At 34.1% G+C, this 20,000-nt stretch overlaps 1 protein-coding gene across 3 annotated transcripts in view; it reads left to right on the top strand.

The window, feature by feature from the left end:
* Positions 1–14,472, top strand: part of LOC124432190 (cytochrome P450 306a1) — an 18,582-nt gene extending 4,110 nt beyond the window's left edge. For 2 of the 3 annotated variants that reach the window (XM_046980881.1, XM_046980878.1), the window contains 6 exons: positions 10,715–10,860; positions 11,454–11,656; positions 12,410–12,704; positions 13,000–13,152; positions 13,545–13,719; positions 14,165–14,472. In XM_046980881.1, coding sequence (XP_046836837.1) covers positions 10,715–10,860; positions 11,454–11,656; positions 12,410–12,704; positions 13,000–13,152; positions 13,545–13,719; positions 14,165–14,346 — 1,154 coding nt within the window. In that variant the 3' untranslated portion in view covers positions 14,347–14,472. The remainder of the gene's footprint in view (positions 1–10,714; positions 10,861–11,453; positions 11,657–12,409; positions 12,705–12,999; positions 13,153–13,544; positions 13,720–14,164) is intronic. The other variant, XM_046980879.1, reaches the window with a different exon arrangement.
* The last annotated feature ends 5,528 nt before the right edge of the window (positions 14,473–20,000 follow it).

Here is a 20,000-nt window from a genome sequence, read left to right as displayed (position 1 = left end):
GAAAAGTTCTGCTAAAGTGTATAATACCAAGAGGACGAGATATCCTCGTCTCCTTCCCTTCTTTACCTCCTTCTCTCGGTCGCATCCCTCCGCCCTCTTTCTTATTCTCGTTCCTTCGTTGGTACACTTCGCCCGTGAAATTATCGGCGGTCCTCTCTTACCGGAATTTGTGGCCCTGTAGGAGAACTTTTCAGCGAGAACGAGAAACTTACGATCGTCCGAGTAACCCTGTTCTCTTTCGGAAACAAAAGATTTCGATACTACTTGAGAAAAGAGAAGAGAACAAGTTGAGAAAAGGGAAGAGAAGAGAAGAGAAAAGAAGGAGAAAGGAAAAAGAGGGAAGTAGAGATCGAAGGGGACAATCTCGTACCTTTGCGCTATCGAGATGGGACAAGGGAATGCCCGTGTGCTCCTGCTTTCTTTACTTCGACGTCTTTACGACGGGAGATCGCTGATTTTTATCTCCTGCCTCTCCCCGTTTATTCTTTCTTTTTGGCAGATTTAACGACTCGATTTCTATAGGTACCTATCTACCTACCTACCTACCTACCTACCTACCTACCTACCTACCTACCTACCTACCTACCTACCTACCTACCTACCTACTTGTACGTTCGCTCTTCGAATATCGAATATCGAAGATGCGTATCTAATACGAGATGAGTCTCGTTAACTTTACTGCGTTTACTTACATTTGTTTTCGCCTTTCTGTACATATACATATTTATATATATATATATATATATATATATATATATATATATATATATATATATATATATATAAGCGTTACAATTTCTCTCTCTCTCTCTCTCTCTCTCTCTCTCTCTCTCTCTGTTTGTCTTTCCCTTTTACTTAAAAAATTAAAAAAATCTTGTTCTATTTCATTTCATTAATTCTTTAATTTTTTCTTCACTCTCGTTGTATTTATTTCTTTTTTTTTAACTGATAAAAAAAAGAAAGAAAGAAAGAAAGAAAGAAAGAAAAAAGCGCACCGTATGAATCGTACGCGTAAATATAAATGATAATGAATTTTCTCATTTATTGTCTCATACTCTCGACGTAAGGAACAACGGTGAATGAAGTTAAAAGCAAAACGAAAAAAAAAGAAAAAAAAAAATAAATAAATAAATAAAAATGATCGATAAGTAGAGAAATATGATCATTGCACCCCTTAACGCACGCTCTACCGCAACGGCGGTGTGCTTCTGTCGCCTTTCACGAGGCGCCTCGATGCCCTTACATCGAAGTTTCTTCCACCACTCCTCTTTAATGCCCCTCCAAGAGGTACAGCGAGGATCCTCCCGCTAGGAGAAATCTCGTTCGTCTCCTCTCTCTTTCTCTCGCTCTCTCTCTCTCTCTCTCTTTTATACTCACTCCCTCGTTTACTCACTCACTCGCTCTCATTCACTCACTTCCTCCCACTTTTCCCTTGCTATCACAATGGAGAGGGAAACTAAGTGGGGGAGAGAACGCTTGGCCACGCCCTCATCAACAGGTACTTACCTACTACCTTGTTCCTCGAATATATACATATATACATACATACATATATAATACATACATACATATCCGATAGGAGAAAATATCCTCTTAACTAAGTAAAGAGCTAAAAAGAGTTGAAAACGTTCCCACCGAAAAAAGAAAAAAAAAAAACAAAAAATTATATACCATTCTTCGTTCCTTCGAGTTTATTCAAGTAATCGTACTCGAGTATTAATAGTACGGCCAACTCCAATATTGTGCCTTACTACTCTTCCCGAATAACTAACTTTACTAACTCACTTACTTATTTACTTATTTACTTACTTACTCACTTACTCACTCACTTAACTAGACCACTAATGGCCTTTTAAGGGTCGCTCGGTAGAACGGAAAAGGGCATGTATTTCTGTATCGTCATAAATAACCCTTTTCAAAGAAGAACCATCGTTATATATTATCCTTTGAGAGAACAAGTTCAGCTTGTATTCTAAGGGTTTGCATTATTATCTTGGCACGTAATAATTATTGAACACTGAGTTATTATTATTTCGGGGATATTTTTCAGAGAGAAAAAGAAAAAGTAAAACAAAAAGATATGAAAAAAAAACAAAAAAAAAAAACAAAAAAAAAAACAAAAAAAAAAGAAAACAAAAAAAGAAAAAGAAAAAAAAACAAAAATAATAAAAAAACAAAAAACTAACAATGTTTAGATTTGTTCAGAACAAGTTAATGATATCAGATCGAACCTCTTGTGAGATTAATTTTTCGAGAAATTAAAATAACGTCACTCTCTTTTTACGAGTAAATTACGAGATGATTATTCGCATAATTAAAAGAGAAAAAATAATATTATCGCGCGTTGGTGCAGATACGCACGCATGTACGAACGTATTTACGTACGTCATCCTAAGCAATCATTCTCATTGTTTTAATCGATAGAATTCAATATCGTAGGAGAATGATTTTCTCGTGTTTCCCATTTCGTCGTGCAAGAATGTCGATGACGTTCTTACGGATGTAATCATCGACAAGGCAACGACATGCGTTGGTGCAGCAATGGCCCCGTACGCGCCATTCAACCGAACGAACGTTCCATTAACGAAGTTATTATTGTTGAAAATATCTTGTATTGTATTTTTCTTTAATCAAGTAAATTATACTTGGGTATAATTATTTCCCCCCTTATAACGTCATACGAACGTTATAGTAATGACGATGACTCGAATGAAGGAAACGTTTGAGTTTTCTCGAGGAAAACTTTTAAATAGTTTTCCTAGTTAGTTATTCATTTCTTCGTTTAAATCGATCAGTTTATAATACTATTTCTACGATGGAATATCAGAAAATTTTTGAAACTTTTCTTCGTTATTTTCCAGAGTCAGATAGATACATATTGATAATAATAAATAAATTGTACAAGTGAATAAATATAAGAGTTCAAACAAACGTAACAAATATTTATTTTCAAATCTTCAATCATGTAAAACGAAACGAAATAAAAGCAGTATTATTTGTGATTATTTGTGATTTTTTATCGACTTTATGCGGAACACAATAATTCAAGAAACGATGGTTAACATCGTCGAATTTTTTTATCCATTCGTGAAACATATCAAATTTATTCGATCGATAATAAAGTCAAAATGCACGGAATTGTCAAGGGATAAATTCGAAAAACAAAATAAATATTTCATTTCGAACTTTACATATATATTAAAATATTTCAATGATCTAAATTACGTGAAATCCATGAAAATAATATTTCCATTATCAATTTGTTGATTGAACTTAAAAAAAAAAAAAGAAAAAAAAAGAAAAGGGGCTAACACCGTTGAACTTTAACGGTGTCTAAACCCCATGAGATGTTTTAAATTTATTCGATCGACAAAAAAGTTAAATCGTATGGTACGTACTTTAAGGGATTTAAATTCAGAAAGGGATAATTTAAGAAGATTTTTCATGGGAAAGAAAATAAACAAGAAGAAGATAAAAAAGAAAAAAGAAATAAGAAGGAGAAGGAGAAGAAGGAGGAGGAGAAGGAGGAGGAGAAGGAGGAGGAGGAAAAGATGCAGCCGTCGACGGAGGCGCGTGCCTCGTTCACCGGCGAGACCCGTGATTACCCGACATCACGTTTACGCGCGCCTTTATGGTCGCGTTCACATTTCTTATAAGCTTGAGTTGAAAACTGGTTGGTACATTGCCGTGCACCGCTATCGGCATCGTTCTCGTCTCATCGAGAATCGATATGGCGGGTGTACATGTACGAATAACATCCTGCGTAATGTCCATTAATTTATTATAGAGCTTCTTGGTGCAGATAACGCTTACCCCTGGAGTCGCGTTCGTAAACATATTATGCAACATTTATTAGTAACTCCTATACTTGCACACATCTCTCGTTTAGCTTCGTTAATTCTCTCTCTCTCTCTCTCTCTCTCTCTCTCTCTCTCTCGTTTTCTCTCTTACTCTCCCTCTCCTTCTTATTCTCTTTTTTCCTTGACCATTTCTACAATTTGGAAATTTTCATTCCTAAAGATCGGAACGATCATTAAACTTCAATTCTATTAATAGAAACGAGAATGATCGAAAGTGAGAGTTTCGAGGAATTCGAAAACTTAAAATATTCCTCAAGACTTTGTATTAATTTGTCCGATCTTTCTTTCTTTCTTTTTTTCTCTTCCTTCTTTTTATTTTTCCTCTTGCTAACTCAAATTATGCGGCTTCGTTACTTATTTGTGTTCTTTTTGTTGTTTTTTCTTTTTTTTTTTTTTCTTTCTCACAAGAAAAAAGCTTCGGAAGCGATGGATCATTATATTTCGATCGTTGCGATTGCACAAGAAGATTTCGAGGCCGGTCGTGCACCTTCGTCGTTCACAGCATCCTCGATCTCTGCGAGAGAGGATCGTTTTTCTTATAGCACTGTGGTGTGCTTCGCCAGGCTGGCAATGGGGGAAGGGAAAGGTGGAGGTGGAGATGGTGATGATGAAGGTGGAGGTGGAGGTGGAGAGAGGAGGAGGGGAGGGCACCCAGGCAGCCATCTAGTTAGCCAATCAGCTACCGTCTGAGGTTAACGTTATCGTTGAAGATCGATAGATCTCGGGTGCAGCACTCTCGTTAGCCGTCTCGCGGTGCATCGACCCGATGCGTACACGCGGTGATCGTCAAAACCGTCTGGCGATGTAACGGCGTTGGCCTTTAAGCGGGTCGACAGAACCTGAAATTCTCGACGTCCTTGGCGTCTCTCTTTGCATTGAGAAAGAAAGAGAAATAGAGAGAAAGAGAGAAAGAGAGAGAGAGAGACTTTTTCCTCTGAATCGCGACAGTCGACGACGCGTTGGTCTTTCGCGATATCAAATTTCCAGACGTCGATGAGAATGAGATAGAAATAAAGCCATAGACCTGGACATTTAGGGTGATTTAATGATCAATATATGAACGTCCGAACGAACGAAGAAACGAGATATACCTTTAAGAAGGGATTCCTATTTTAATCAATTCTCCAGATAGGAGAAAGAATGCTACGACGAGAAAGGAAACGCATACGTAGGCATATCTGTAAATTTCCATTACGAAAGTCGAGCCTTGAAAAGAGGCGAGTGTCCTTTCGCGAGGACGCTCTCGCTCGGTTATATTCCTTAAAACTCCTTGCGAATGAAAAATCATAGAAGGAAAGGATTCTTTTTTTTTCTTCTTCTTCTTCTTTTTTATTTTTTCTTTTCTCTCTTTCTCTCTCTCTCTCTCTCTCTCTTTTTTCCTTCTATTTCAAGCACAGCAAAATAATCCTAAGTAGAAAATTTCCTATTTCCTTTTTTAGAAGAAGAGATCCTTGGACGCGATCGGAACGAGATCTTTCATTTCCCAAGTTAGACACACAAGAGATCGTAGTTCTTTTACGTTGCGGAATTTGCGATTTGTTTCTTTTTTTTTTCTTTTTTTCGTTCTCCCTATTTTTCTTTTTTTGGTTTTTTTTTTTCATTTTTCTTCAGAGAAAAAAGAAAAAAAAAAAGAAGAAAAAGAGAATAAAAGAGGAGATAAAATGACATGATAAAAAAAAAAAAAGAAGGAAAGAAAGAAAGAAAAGAAAAAAGGAAGATCATCACGTAAGATTTGGAAATTTTCCTGAATGTGTCGCTTTTAATTTATTCATTTTTCTCTCTTTTCTCTCGTCAATCTTGTCTCTTAAACGAGCTTCTACTCGAATAGGATAGGTTAGGTACATGAGAGTCAAACCGGACTCTCTTCCCTTCTCTCTCGTACTGTCTTGTATACGTTTATAGGTATGCATGTATATCTATGTATGTATATGCCCTGTTTGTAAGCACATGTATGTCCTCTACGTGTGTAACCTGCTCCTTTCGTTCGTGTTCGTACGTCGTGTGTCATCGAGAGAGACTTATATTCCGAGAGGAGAAACGAAGGACTCTCACTTTTATCGGTCTCCTTGAAGGAAGTTCCCGCGCAGCTGTCGTCGACGACGATGGTTCTGCTCTGCATCCGCAGGGAATTACAGTTAGGTTAGCAAGGACGTGCCGACGGCCTCTCCTCCCATTAAGAAAGACGGAGCGCCGTATATCTCGTCCTCCTCGTGTTAAGGAACGCATATATCTAACCACCGAATCCTCCTCCTCCTGCTCCTCCTCCTCCTCCTTCTCCTTCTCTGTGGAGTATTTTTTCTTTTTCTTTTTTTTTTTCTTTTTTTTTTTGTTTTTTGTTTTTTTTTTTTATGCGTTTAATATTCCCATTAATAAAATAAACGGACCCGTCGTCCTATACTTGTTTATTATTATTGTACTTATTTCGTCTTAGTTATTTGCATATGTCACGATGTCTTTTTTTTTTTTTTCTTTTTACTTCTTTTTTTTCTTTTTTGTTTCTTTCTTTTCTTTTCTTTTTCTTTCTTTCTTTCTTTCTTTGCATAGACCAGTCTCACCAACGCCAATACCACCAACGACATCATCGACACCATCTACGACTGGTCACTGTTACTAATACCACGTTAATAGAAATAGCATGGAATGGCAAATATCGGTCACGTGCCTCATCCAGAAACACGTGCGCTCGCGGTTGCGTTTTCCTACTTGGTAGCAAACCTCTATAGAATATGCAAATTGATCTCGAACGAGAAGGTTGCTAGCTGCTATTCGAAGGTACTTACCTATGGTACTTACTTACTTGTTTATCTCACCGAACGAACGTTTTTTTTCTTTTTTTCGTTTCTTTCTTTTTCTTCTTCTTCTTCTTCTTTTCTTTTCTATTTTTTTTCTTTTTTTTTTTTTGCTTCTTTCTTTTTCTTTCTTCATACCGCGTAATAGTCGTATCTATGTTGCGTAGTCGGAGTACAGAGTTAAGTTACAGATAAGGGGTTATGGAATATATAAAAAGGATCTTTCGAAATACGGATGGGATGATTCGTTCGTTCCTTTTTTCTTTTTTTACTTTTTTTTTTTTTTTTTTTTTTTTTTACTTTTTTCTTTCTACGCGACTCACCCCCTCCCTCCGTCCTCACAACCTTACCCTTGTCACTCGTCGTCATGAAATTATTTCTTTCGACGATTATAAACGTCGAAAAGAATGGAGGAAAAAGAGAGAGAGAGAGAGAGAGAGAGAGAGAGAGAGAGAGAGAGAGAGAAAAAGCAGAGGGATGTCCAAATACCTGGAAAGACCAGATCTCGCAGCATTATCATCCGGCATACCGACGTATATATATAAAAGGCTGAAACTCTCGAATGTCAAGGACGTCTCGGTTTCTTGACTTTTCCCAAGAATTTCGTCCATTTGCAATTTCTTGGAGTCGCTTCTTCGTCGCCTTCGCGAAATCACTGTATGACCTTGTTGCCCGTGTAACGATACGTGTATATTTTTGACAGCTATCGAAGTCACAAGCCTCATTGTCCCTTTATCGATATTATTTTATTCACTCGAAACGAACGTTTCGCGATCAAATAATTTGCTTTCGAAATTTTACATTTCGTGTATTACGATGACCCAAGTTTTCTCTCGAATCCTCACGATTCCTTGATATTGAACAATTCTTAAACATTATTTAAGAATTTATAATAATAATAGTAATCAAATAATAAATACATATCGTTTACGTTAAATTATTCCATATTAAATGTACAAAAGAAATGATATAAATGGTTATAAATAACGAAAAATGATACGTTTTCGATTTATTTAACGAAAGGATCAAAAATTGTTCCCAAATTGATACAATCGATTAACGTCCAGCGATTTCGTAGTGTCGTAAGCGAGACGCTTAACCGATCGGATCGACTGTATTTGGACAGTGTACGACGTGAGAGGTTTGAGTCGTCGCGTCTCATCAACTCTTTTCTCTTTACTTCCCTCGCTGCAGTTATCGATGCTCGCGTAGCAGGCGAGGTGGAACGACCGGCCCTGAAACCTCGCTCGGGCCCAACCTCATATGCTCATTATCCGCTACTATCACAACCGGTGTTTTATTTTTGGCGGCACACGAATTCGCGAACGTCTCCTTCTCCTCCTTCTCCTCAACCTCCTCCTCCTCCTCCTCCTCCTCCTCCTCCTCCTCCTCCTCCTTCTTCTTCTTCTTCTTCTCCTTTTCCACCTCTTCCTCCTTTTCCTCCTTCTCTTTCATCCACTTGCATCTTTTTCGATGATGTCATCTCTTGAAATCATACCCTGACGGCACTGACTACAACGATTACAACGACTACAATGACTACAACGACGACCACGTACTGTTGTTTAGTTGCGTAAGAAACGATCGCGTCAAAGAATGGCACTCTCTATTATCGATCTATCTCTCCCTCCCTCTCTCACTTCCTCTCTTCTTCCCTCCCTAGATTCGCCGATCAATATTATTTTCTTATTTATCTTTTTCTTTTTTTATTAACGCTTTCCTTCTAATTTAAAACGAAATACGAACTCGTCGTTTGCGAACTAACTCTCGTCGTATGACGCATCCCGGAAAGTTTTACTCGCGGTGTGGTCATTTAAATACGACACTGACCTATCGACTGACTGCTCGATCGATTCTTTAGAACGAGTCGCGAATAATCAAGTATCAATGCGGCAATACGTTTTAAAACGAGACGAAAAATCGCGTTAATAGGTATTAATGGTTAAATTTACACGCAATACTGCAATATTATTGTCCGTAAAACAAACGTAAAAGTGTAAACATATATTTGTATGTATAAATATATATATATATATATATATATATATATATATATATTTATGTATCTTTATGTTAGATGTTATTGGGAATGCTCGTTGGTATTTCAGTCGATCTCGAGACGGAAAGTCCTTGAATGCGGATTCTATTACGTTCTTTGTAAGCAACTTACGAGCTTGAAAATATTTACGATAATACGATTTTTGCAAATGGCGATTTGAACAAGATTTTTCTACCTTAGCCTTGTGAGTAAGTGGAGAGATACGAGGAGGAACATATTTCCTTTTTTTTTCTTTCCTTTTTTCTTTTGATTTTTTCTTCCTTTCCTTTTTCTTTTTTTTTCTTTTTTTCTTTTTTTTGTTTTTTTGACCAACCAAAAGAAACAACCCCTCCTGGCGAAAACTCGTGACGCGATCTACACGGAGGAACAGCACGATGACGATCGCGAAGGATCTTATTCGGTATTCCCTTCGCACGTGGATCGTAAACCTCAATAATCTCGTGGATCATCAGGATTCCGAGATCATTCTCGTGGCGACGACAGTCGCGTGTGACCTGCCTGCGAAAGAGCTGTCGCGAGATAAGAAACTAAGCGCGCCTTCGATCTCTACCTAGGATCCGACTCCCTTCTTCTTAAAGGATTAACTTAAATTCTAAATTAAGTTAAACCGATGATCGTTCGTTCCATTTGTATTTCAAGCTTTTTTTTTTTTTTCTTTCTTTTCTTTTCTTTTTCCATTCTTCGTCTTCTTCTTCTTCTTCTTCTTCTTCTTCTTCGAAAGAAAAAAAATTTCTCTGAAAGGAACGTATCCTTTTCATCACAAAAGATCAAATCAAATATTCGCCGATTCGATAAATATCAATGACCTTTCGTATGATCATTATTCCACGATGATCTTTCGATCGTTCTTTAACGATCCATCAGCGGCGGGGATAGGGGGTAGTGGATAAAAAAAGTATTGGGAAGGTGAGAGGGGTAAAAAAAAAGAAAAAAAATTAAAATAAATTATTTCGATTTCTAAATGCTAAACGATTCGACAAAATCAACTTGAGTACAAATTTTTTGCAATTTTTGCATATATGTATATATACATATATTCGTACGAGAATATATAATTTATTCGAGATTAATTTTTATACTTAATCAATTGGATATGTAAAGATTCGTCGATGGTTAGCGTATTAACACCTCGTTAATTATTCTCAATTCGCATAAAGGCTAACTTACCGCGAAGCCCCGCGATATGGGTAGATCGGCATAACTTGCTTATCTCATCGACGAGAGATGAAGCAAGATAGATACAGATAGAGATAGATAGATAGATAAATAGATAGACAGATAGATAGACAGATAGATAGATAGAGAGAGAGAGAGAGAGAGAGAGAGAGAGAGAATAGAGTGGGCGCGGTAGGATTATTGTTTATTCATTCAAGAATTATCCTTCAGTGAGTTCAGTGGCAGCGCCTACTTACACGGTATGACGGTAATCCTCTCGCTATTTTTTTTTTTTCTTCTTTTTTCTTTTCCTACTCCTCGCTTTTCCTCTCCTCTACTCCTCACCTCTTTTCTCGAGCCGTTGCACCGGCTCCGAGAGAGGATAGAGACGCGACTGAGATTGGCGGTGGTAGCCAGCGACGGGCATATTTATTATTCTCATTGAAGGTGCGACGCCGAGGATCACCTTCGACGAAAGAAAAAAAAAAGAAAAAAAAGAAAAAAAAGAAAAGAGAAAAGAGAAATAAAAAAAAAAAAGAAAAAAAGAAGAAAAAAGAAAAGAAAAAGACAGAAAGAAAACAGGGGAAAAAAAGAAGATGGAGAGAGAAGGAGAGAGAGAGAGAGAGAGAGAGATAGAAGAAGAGAAAGAAAAAAGGAACAAGCCTAAGAGGAGTTACTCTTCTTGGCTATTTTTCTTTTTCTCTTTCTTTTTCTTCTTCTTCTTCTTCTTCTTCTTCTTCTTCTACTTCTGTTGCTGCTGCTGGTGCTGCTGCTGCTGCTGTTGCTGCTGCTGCTGCTCTTTCTTTTTCATTTTTTTTCTTTTCTTTTTTTTTTTCCTTCTTTCCGTTCAGGTCTAATCTGCGCCGAGGGAGAGCTCTGGAAGGATCAAAGAAGATTCGTCGCCGAATGCTTGAAAAATCTCGGCATGATAAAATACGGACAGAAAAGGGACAAGATGGAAAGAAGAATCCTCGTAGTTGTGGAAGAATGCATTTCGGTAGAAATCTTGATAATCTGCCACTTTCTAAATTCCTTTCCTTTTTCGCCGGGACAACCGACTCTTCTTTTTTTTTTTTTATTTTTTTTTTTTATTTTTTTTTCTTCTTTTATTATTATTATTATTATTATTATTATTATTATTATTATTATTATCATTATTATTATTTTATTTATTTTCTTTTTTTTTCTAAAGAGAGAATTCATACAGAAGGATTCCTATCACGATCGTTAAAAGCTAAGAGTTGAGTGGGGGGGTGGCAGGGTGATGATGGTAGGGGAGAACAGGGGGCCGTAGAAAAAAAAAATAAAAAAAAAAGAATAAAAAAGAAAAAGCACAAATCGCGAAAAATAGGATCTTTAGAGAAAATTTTTTTCGTGAATAAATTATATGACGATTATATATATATATATATATATATATATATATATATATATTATTTTATTTTCGGGCATAAATATATACGAACAGTTTTTATCTATTTGACCTCAGGAAATATAACGTTTGGTCCGATACTTTATGGACACTCTGTATATGAGATATCCGATCGATAGGTAAAAACTATTTATCGAAAGCTTCGATAATTATTTTAGAAATTGGAAGAACGATCTACGTCGTACGGTTTCGATCCGAACGAGACTTTGCAACATTGTGTAGGAAATCTGATGAACGATCTCGTCTTGGGTAAAACATACCAAGAGAATGATTTCATTTGGGCATGGCTTCGTACTTTACAAGAGGAAGGTGTTAAACGCATTGGCGTTGCCGGACCTTTAAATTTTTTACCATTTCTCAGGTAAGTCTATATCTCTCTCTTTCTTTCTCTTTCTTTCTCTCTATCTCTCTTTCTGTCTCTCTCTCTTTCTCTTTCTCTCTCTCTCTCTCTCTCTCTCTCTCTCTTTCGTTTCTCTCGTCTCTTAAAAATTTTCTTAACGTTATGTTTATGTAATATTTAAATCAATTTTTATTTTCATTAATGATAAATCGAAAAACGATTAACTATCGTTCATTTAATTAAATTGATTTGTCGCCCTTTTTATTTAGCCCATTATTATATATTTGTTCCTTTAATCGATTCAAAGTTGATTCATCGTACGTTTTATCCATGGAAATTTTCATATTATACATCATTCTATATGAGAGATAGAGCAAGGTTACGGCCCATTGGAATGCAGAAATTGATCGTTCTCTCTATACACAGTTGTTTATAAGTAGTATTATAACTTCTTATAATAGAGTCGCTGAGTTTATTAAACGATAGAGGATTGTAATGGCATTTGTTGCAAGTAGGCGTCTACGTCCTGTTATCGATCTACCTGATAATTTAACCTCGATAAAAATCTTAACTCATGCTAGTACGCGATATTGAAATATTTATTGCCGATACAAAATAAATAATTAAATACATGTTTTTCTTATTGAAGAGATAAAAAGAAAAGAAAAGGAAAAAAAAGAGAAACAAAGAGAGAGAGAGAGAGAGAGAGAGAGAGAGAGAGAGAGAGGGAGAGAGAGAGAATAAGAACTAACGCATGCGGATTAACATCCGCAGATTTATACCACGGTACGGTAAAATGATGTATAGTTTGATCGATGGAAAGAAAAAAACTCATGAAATATATAGGAGTATCGTTGAAGAACATCGAATTAGTCCCGTAAAAACGGAAAGCATTTTGGCGGCGTTCGAAGATCAAATGGCGAGTAGAAAAGATTCGGACGATTTTGGATATTTTAACGAGGTTCAATTCTATCATCTGCTCGCCGACATTTTCGGTGCAGGATTGGACACGACCGTGTCTACTCTCCGTTGGTTCCTTCTATTCATTGCGGCTTATCCGGAGGAACAGGTACGAAGTATATTACTATTGAAAAATATTTCTTCCTTTCTTTTTATTCTCTCTCTCTCTCTCTCTCTCTCTCTCTCTCTCTCTCTCTCTCTTTCTCTCCTTTAAATCAATTTGTCTAGAATTTTTTTTCCCTCCTTAACAATCGTATCAAAAACGAAGACTTTTTTTACATTTCTTTATTTCTTTCTTTATCTCAATGTGTTTGTATACATATATATATATATATATATATATATATATCTTTCTCTGACGGTTTATACGTACATATATATATATACATATATACGAATATCAGGAAAAGATCTATCAAGAGATGCAACAGATGTTAGAAAATAAAGAACCCACTTTGGACGATAGAATTGTTTTGACGCGTCTCGAGGCAACCATAGCGGAAGTACAAAGGTTGAGAAGCGTTGTTCCAGTTGGTATGCCTCATGGAACAATCGAGGTATTTCATTCGATTCATTTAATTTTATCTTACGATCAATTCAAAGACTTGTCATAATATTACTTACGAATGAATTTTACGATATTAAAGGTCATTCGTTAATTTGTCGTTATAAATTTTATTTTTCGAACGTTGATCGATAATAATCCGATTAATTAATTATTCATACACGACTACGATGTGATATTTCCAATTGAAATATTTCGATAATATATATATATATATATATATATATATATATATATATATATATATATTATCGAAATATATATTACAGTACATATACAATATAAAAATGTCGAAGTTCATTTTCTTTTTTTTTTCTTCTTTCTTCGTTTTTTTCTTTTTTTTTCTTCTTTTTTTTTTTTTGATGATGAACTTTTGAAATTTAGGATGCAAAAATAGGCGACTATGATATACCGAAAGGTACGATGGTTATACCGGTGCAATGGTCCGTTCATACTGATGAATCTTATTGGGACAACGCATTCGATTTTAAACCGGACAGATTCATTGACGATGATGGCAGATTCTTTAAGCCGGAAGGGTTTTTGCCTTTCCAATCTGGTAAGTAAATGGCAAAAGATTTTGGTCGTTAAAAATATTATACCTAGCAGTTCAGAGTACAAGGATTTTGTTGCACAGTTGAATAATAATACAGGTATTCGAACGTAACGTTTTTCGAAAAGCACGCGTTAACTATTTACACGTGAAATCGATTTATCTTGCTTAAGGTTTTTTTGTTTTTTTGTTTTTATATTTCTTCCTCTTCTTCTTCTTCTTCTTCTTCTTGTTATTTTTTTGTTTCCAGCGACGCGTTTTTTTTCCTTTTTTTTCTTCTTTTTTTTTTCTTTCTTGATCTACGAACTTTATCCTTATCTATACGGTCGAATTTATATTAATTAATTGTCTTTATATTAATGAATTTATATTAATCGATGATTATGTTCAATGATAAATGATAGATATATTTCATTTCATATGACAATATTAAAATTTCTTTTGTTTCAAGGAAAACGTATGTGCGTCGGTGACAAATTGGCCAGGATGATCATGTTTCTATTCTGTTCGAGAATAATCCATAAATTTGATGTATCTGTCCCTCCTAACGTTTCCATTAATCTTAAAGGAGATACCGGTATCACATTGGTTCCTAAACCCCATAGATTAGTTTTTACGCCTCGTAAAACATGATCCGTATTTTCATTTTCTCTTTTTCATCCTTCCTTTTTTTCTCTTTTTTTATACTTCATGATTTTTATAAAATATTAATTTTTATTATTATTTCATTTATTTACGATACTCCACGTGTCACGTGTTTTTATATAATAAACGACGATAAAACGAAAAACAAGCAAAGAGTTTTCATTGTCAATATCCTTTAATATCGTATAAAATATTTTTCATCAATTTGACGTTATAATTAATTTTTAATTAATTTATAATAAACTTTAATTAATCTTTAAACAATTGAAATAAATAAAGTTATCAAAGTCAAGATGATTTATGGGACTACGTTTAATGATATTGAAAAATCATTATCGACCGAATAAAAATAATCTTTCATTAAAGAGTCTATCTAATTGTTTTTTTTTTTTTTTTTTTTTAATTTTATTTAATTGCGTACATTTACAACGTCCTTGAGTTTTTTTTTTTTCTTTATTTCGAATGGTATAATATATATATATATATATATATATATCGAATCAATCGAAAAATTTAATCATCCCATAACAACGTAGTCCATCCAACGAATAAAAACAGCCAAACAATTTTCGCATAAATTGGATTTCCTCGAATTTCTTGATCTTCGAACGGATAAAAATATATTTATCAGAGACCATTATTAATCATAGATGATTATTATATGATTATGAATGAAATGGTTTTATGATCATTCAAAAGATTATACTCATCTGGCAATACACTGACAATAAGAAAATTATTGTTTACATTTACGATATTCTTCAGTTTATGTTTATTTTATTACAATTGAAACATATCGGATTGAGTCAACACAATAAGTCATTATATTCGAGCAATAAATAAACGAACTCAGACAAAAAATATCTATTATTTCATTAATCATTCATTAAACTTATACTTATCCTCATAATTTGATAATATCGTATCTGATAAGCAGTAATCTTATAGACAATTCATAGGCAATCATTTAAAGGAATTTCTCGTTATCAAAGTCTAATAAACGTTCTCTTGTATCAATCGATGCTTTAGTATTTTGCCCTTTCAAAGTACAATTTCGTAAGTGATATTTTTATTTTCGATCGGCCTATCAAAAGGACTGCATGAGTCAACTTTAGAAAGTTTAAGTGACTGAACTTTAAAAACAAATATACTTTGTCAAGTTTATATATACAAAATAAGATAAGGCGCGTTCGTATAAATAATTTGGATATCAAATCAACAACAAAAAAAACAAACGAAAAAAAAAAAAATAAATAAATAAATAAATAAATAAATAAACCTATTGCTGGAATAAATATCTGTATTTCTTTACGATATATATATATATATATATAGTTTTTTCGAAGTACTCTTTGAAACCGGTATTTCTTTCTTCGATATTCATATCGTTAACTGAAACCACACGTGTCACGAACACAAACGTGAAAGATCTACGTGTGTATCAACGAATTTAACGATCCACATATACAACAATTTTCTTTCAATGACGAATACTTCGATTCACGAATATAAACGAATAATTTAATTAATTTAATAAATTTACTTTCATAGTTTTTATCGGTAATTGGATTGCGACGTACATACGTATATTTTAGAAAAGTAAAAAAGATAAAAAAGAAAAAAGAAGACTTCGCTAAGGGACGAACAAAACGATTAGATTGATAAGGGACGCCTTCAAATTAAAATATCTAAATTTTTTATTAACATAAAAAATTATAAACGAAAAAGTGATATACAGTTATTTAGATTTGACGAATTTTACGATTAGACGTTTATCGGATATATTCTCTTAGAAATTGATAATTATTGACGAAAGAAACTTCGTATTTGATATTTATTGGAAATAGATAAAATAATTAATACTAATCGAAGAATATTTTATGTTAATTAATATTTAATAATTAAAACTATTTCCAATGAAATATTAGATTTTTAAATAGTTCAAATTATTTCCAATGTAACATTGGATCATATTTACGGTTACCATTGGAAAATTTTGATTAGAAAATTGAAACATTTTTTATTCAAAAAAAAAAAGAAAGAAATAAAAAAAAGAAAAAAAAGAAAAAAAAAAGAAAAAAAAAGATATAAAGAACACTTAAAAATTATTAATTTCTGAAATGAGGAAGATAAAATTAAGAAATCTTGTGTAAAAATTTTCAAATCTATCGAAAGAAAACGAGTCACACATCTGTATGAAACAAGAAAATCCTTGAAATCGTCTCTTTTATTCTCTCTCTCTCTCTCTCTCTCTCTCTCTCTCTCTCTCTCTCTCTCTCTCTCTCTCTCTCTCTCTCTGTGTGTGTGTGTGTGTGTGTGTGTGTGTGTGTGTGTATCTGTATATGTGCGTGTATATATTTTTTTTCTTTCTCCGAGACAAAAACAGAAACGGCAAATGTGCGAAAGAAATGAGAAACTTTAGTCTAAAAATAAAAATATCTCGGTACCAGTAGATAACACCGAGCGTACGCGACCTAATTATTAGAAAGCATAAACATGCGAAAGAAAGTTAAGCACGACGATTTTAAGTCGAATAATAAAGGACAAACTTTAAAAGAAATTTTTAATGCGATTAATGAATCGAATTAAGATAAAAAATATATACATATATAGTATTGATACCAGCTGGTAAATTATGATATCGTATCGAATAATATCTAAGTCATAGGTATCAAAAATGTACACCAATTTGATACTCTTATATCAAGATATCGATACTCGTTCGATATATTTTATAAAAGTATCGATATTCATTCGATACTTACTTCTATGAAGATATCAAAAGCGAGCAGACATTTTTTTCTTCTTTATTTATTTTTTTTGTTTCTCCCTTTTCGTATCGTTCCTTTTTATTTGTTCATTCGTTTGTTTGTTTGTGTGTTTGTTTGTTTGTTTGCGTTTATCAACGGAAGTATCGAACGATAATCGATACTTTCACGTTATATCAAATATCGTATCGATTCGGTTTAAGTAAACATTTTTTTATTCGATATCAATCTAAGAGAATCGATCGGTATTGAAAATTGAATATCCAAATACTTACATTAAATTTCAATATGTATCAATATTTTCCATTTAAATATTTTGATATTGAATTGATCGAATATTATCAATCGATATCGGTATCGATATCAATCACAGTTTACGATTACGCTATCATATGTTTTTTCCTCTCTCTCTCTCTCTCTCTCTCCCCCTCTCAGTCTCTCTTTCTCTCTCTCTTTCCTCCTGTCGATCTCGAATTAGCGAATTTATCCTTCGAGAAAATTTAAAAAGAAAAGAAAAAAAAGAACAAACAAACAACGTCCTTAGGAACGTAAAGGAAGCATTTATAGCATCAAAAAAATAAAAAAAAAAAAGAAAAAAGAAAAAGAAAAGAATGAACAAAAAAGTAGAGAAAAAAAGAAAAAGAAAGAAACCATTATCGATACTCGTCGTATTATTGGCTCTCAATATTTTCCTATACAAAGTGGCAATAATCGAATTATATCGCGGAATTCGCGTTTTAAAGACGGGTTCTTCTTTTTTTTTGTTTGTTTTTTTATTTTTTTTTTTTATTTTTTTTTTTTTATTATTATCGCTCTTTCAAAGACCAAGCCTTAAGGCGGATTTGCGTTACGTTGCGTTGCGTTCGGTGTTGTCTTAGAAGCACGAAACTAAAGTCCGCCATAAGAGGAGGTAACCTTCATGTGCGTCTTTTACTTTTAACGCGTAAAGGAACACACGGTAAGAAAAAAAAAAAAAAAAAAAAAAGAAAGAAAAAGAAAAAAAAACAAAAAGGTCTGTGTACTTACGCACATCGAAGGTCGTTAATGGAGATTTAATGCAACGATTAGCATAACGCGCGTGCCCGACTGTAGGAAGATTACACAGAGGTCTGTCTGCATTTTGAAATTTTTTTCTTTTTCTTTTTCTCTTCATTCTTTTTCGAAACGATCTCTTAAACACGAAGCATATTCTCGAATCGATATTATTTTTGTTCTTCTTTTCTTTCTTTGTTTTCCTTTTTTTCTTTTTGTTTTTTCTTTTTTCTTTTTTACAGCAACTAACTAAAGAAAAAAAAAAAAAAAAACGACTCTACTTACACTTTCATCGATCAGATCAGATTTTTACGTGTGTACGTAAAATAAAATGAAAGGATCAGAACGAAAATGAAAAGTAATAATCATTAAATATGCTTCTTCTTTCTTTTCCTTTTTCTTTCTTTTTCTTTTTTTCTCTTTCTTTTTTTTTTTTTGTTTTTCTTTTTTAATTCCCTTTCGTATCATAAGAATTGCGAAATGGCACGGTTTCTTTTTTTTGTTTTTGTTTTGTGTTTTCTTGCCTTTTGTTTACAATCTTTTTAATATCTCGTAGCGGCAAACTTTACACAACGAAGCACCGTCTTGGTCTTCGAACTGCGCATTGAAACAAATTTCTAAATTGATAAGCGGACAAGTCCGTGAGGTCAATTCGATTTCGATTGTGGGGAAAAAAAAAGAAAAAAAAAAAAAAAAAAAAAAAAAAAGAAAGAAAGAAAGAAAGAAAAAAGAAACTAATTTCATTCGGCAGACGAAAACAGTTTTGAAATCATTCCTAATAACTGACTGAACGATACGAATCAATTTCAGACCGTTCGTTGTCATAACAGAACGGTATTATCTTCTTCGAACGAAGAAGAGTTTTTTTTAGCAGTTTTTAGTACCAACCAACCAAACCAACCTTTCTACGGGGAATCAACGTATGCACCTTGCTCGCGTATTTTTAAAGATATTTTTGAATTTTTCGTCTTTTCGCATTCCGTATATGGCAAGGCAAAAGCGTTAAAATGTCAACTTCGGTCATACCGTAAGGATGATTTTGCATATGCCGCGACCAATCTCGTCCTTTTCTCTCTTTCGCTCTCTCTCTCTCTCTCTCTCTCTCTCTCTCTCTCTCTCTCTCTCTTTCCTTTTTCTTCTTCATTTATTTTTTTCTCGTATCTCCTTCGAGTGTCTCGTCGCGAGATTCGAGAAATCCTGTGCAAGTGTTACGCAAGGACCACGTTTTATTTCTTATAATGTGCTGGCCTTGGATGAAGCTACGAGCACCGTTCACCTACTACCGAAATTGGTGAAATTGTCCCTTCTACTAATTATTTAATATTTTAGAATAATTAAGTATAAATTTGAGAAACAAAATGATGCCTACATGCATATTAATATTTGTAAATATTAATATTTATAAAAGAAATCTCGCGTTCGGCGATAAAACTCAGATCAACAACAACTGGAGAAAAATAAAAATAGAGAGAAAGAGAGAGAGAGAGAGAGAGAGAGAGAGAGAGAGAGAGAGAAGGGGAGCGATGCATGTCGTTGAAAGATAAAAATTCGTTCGCTCACGTGCATGCGAAGGTTTTCCTGTCGTAGAACCGCCCCTCTCGTTGTTCCTCTTTCTCTCGTGCGATTTAAATGTCGTCGTTTTCGTGGCGATGATGGCGGCAATGCTCCGCGGCTTTTTGAGGAAATTATGCACAAAATTGACGTTACGCAATCCTCCAAGAGAGTATTTCTGGTACCGTGAGAAACATCTCAGAATCTAAATGATCGTATGCAATATGCGACAATAATTTATCAAATATACACGTTTCTTCCCACTCCATAATTTGCCTCCATTATTCCGCC

The sequence above is a fragment of the Vespa crabro genome, chromosome 24 (assembly GCF_910589235.1).
Source record: "Vespa crabro chromosome 24, iyVesCrab1.2, whole genome shotgun sequence".
Classification (NCBI taxonomy): domain Eukaryota; kingdom Metazoa; phylum Arthropoda; class Insecta; order Hymenoptera; family Vespidae; genus Vespa; species Vespa crabro.
The sequence above is the reverse complement of the archived record's forward strand: the minus strand, read 5'-3'. Positions and strand labels throughout refer to the sequence as shown.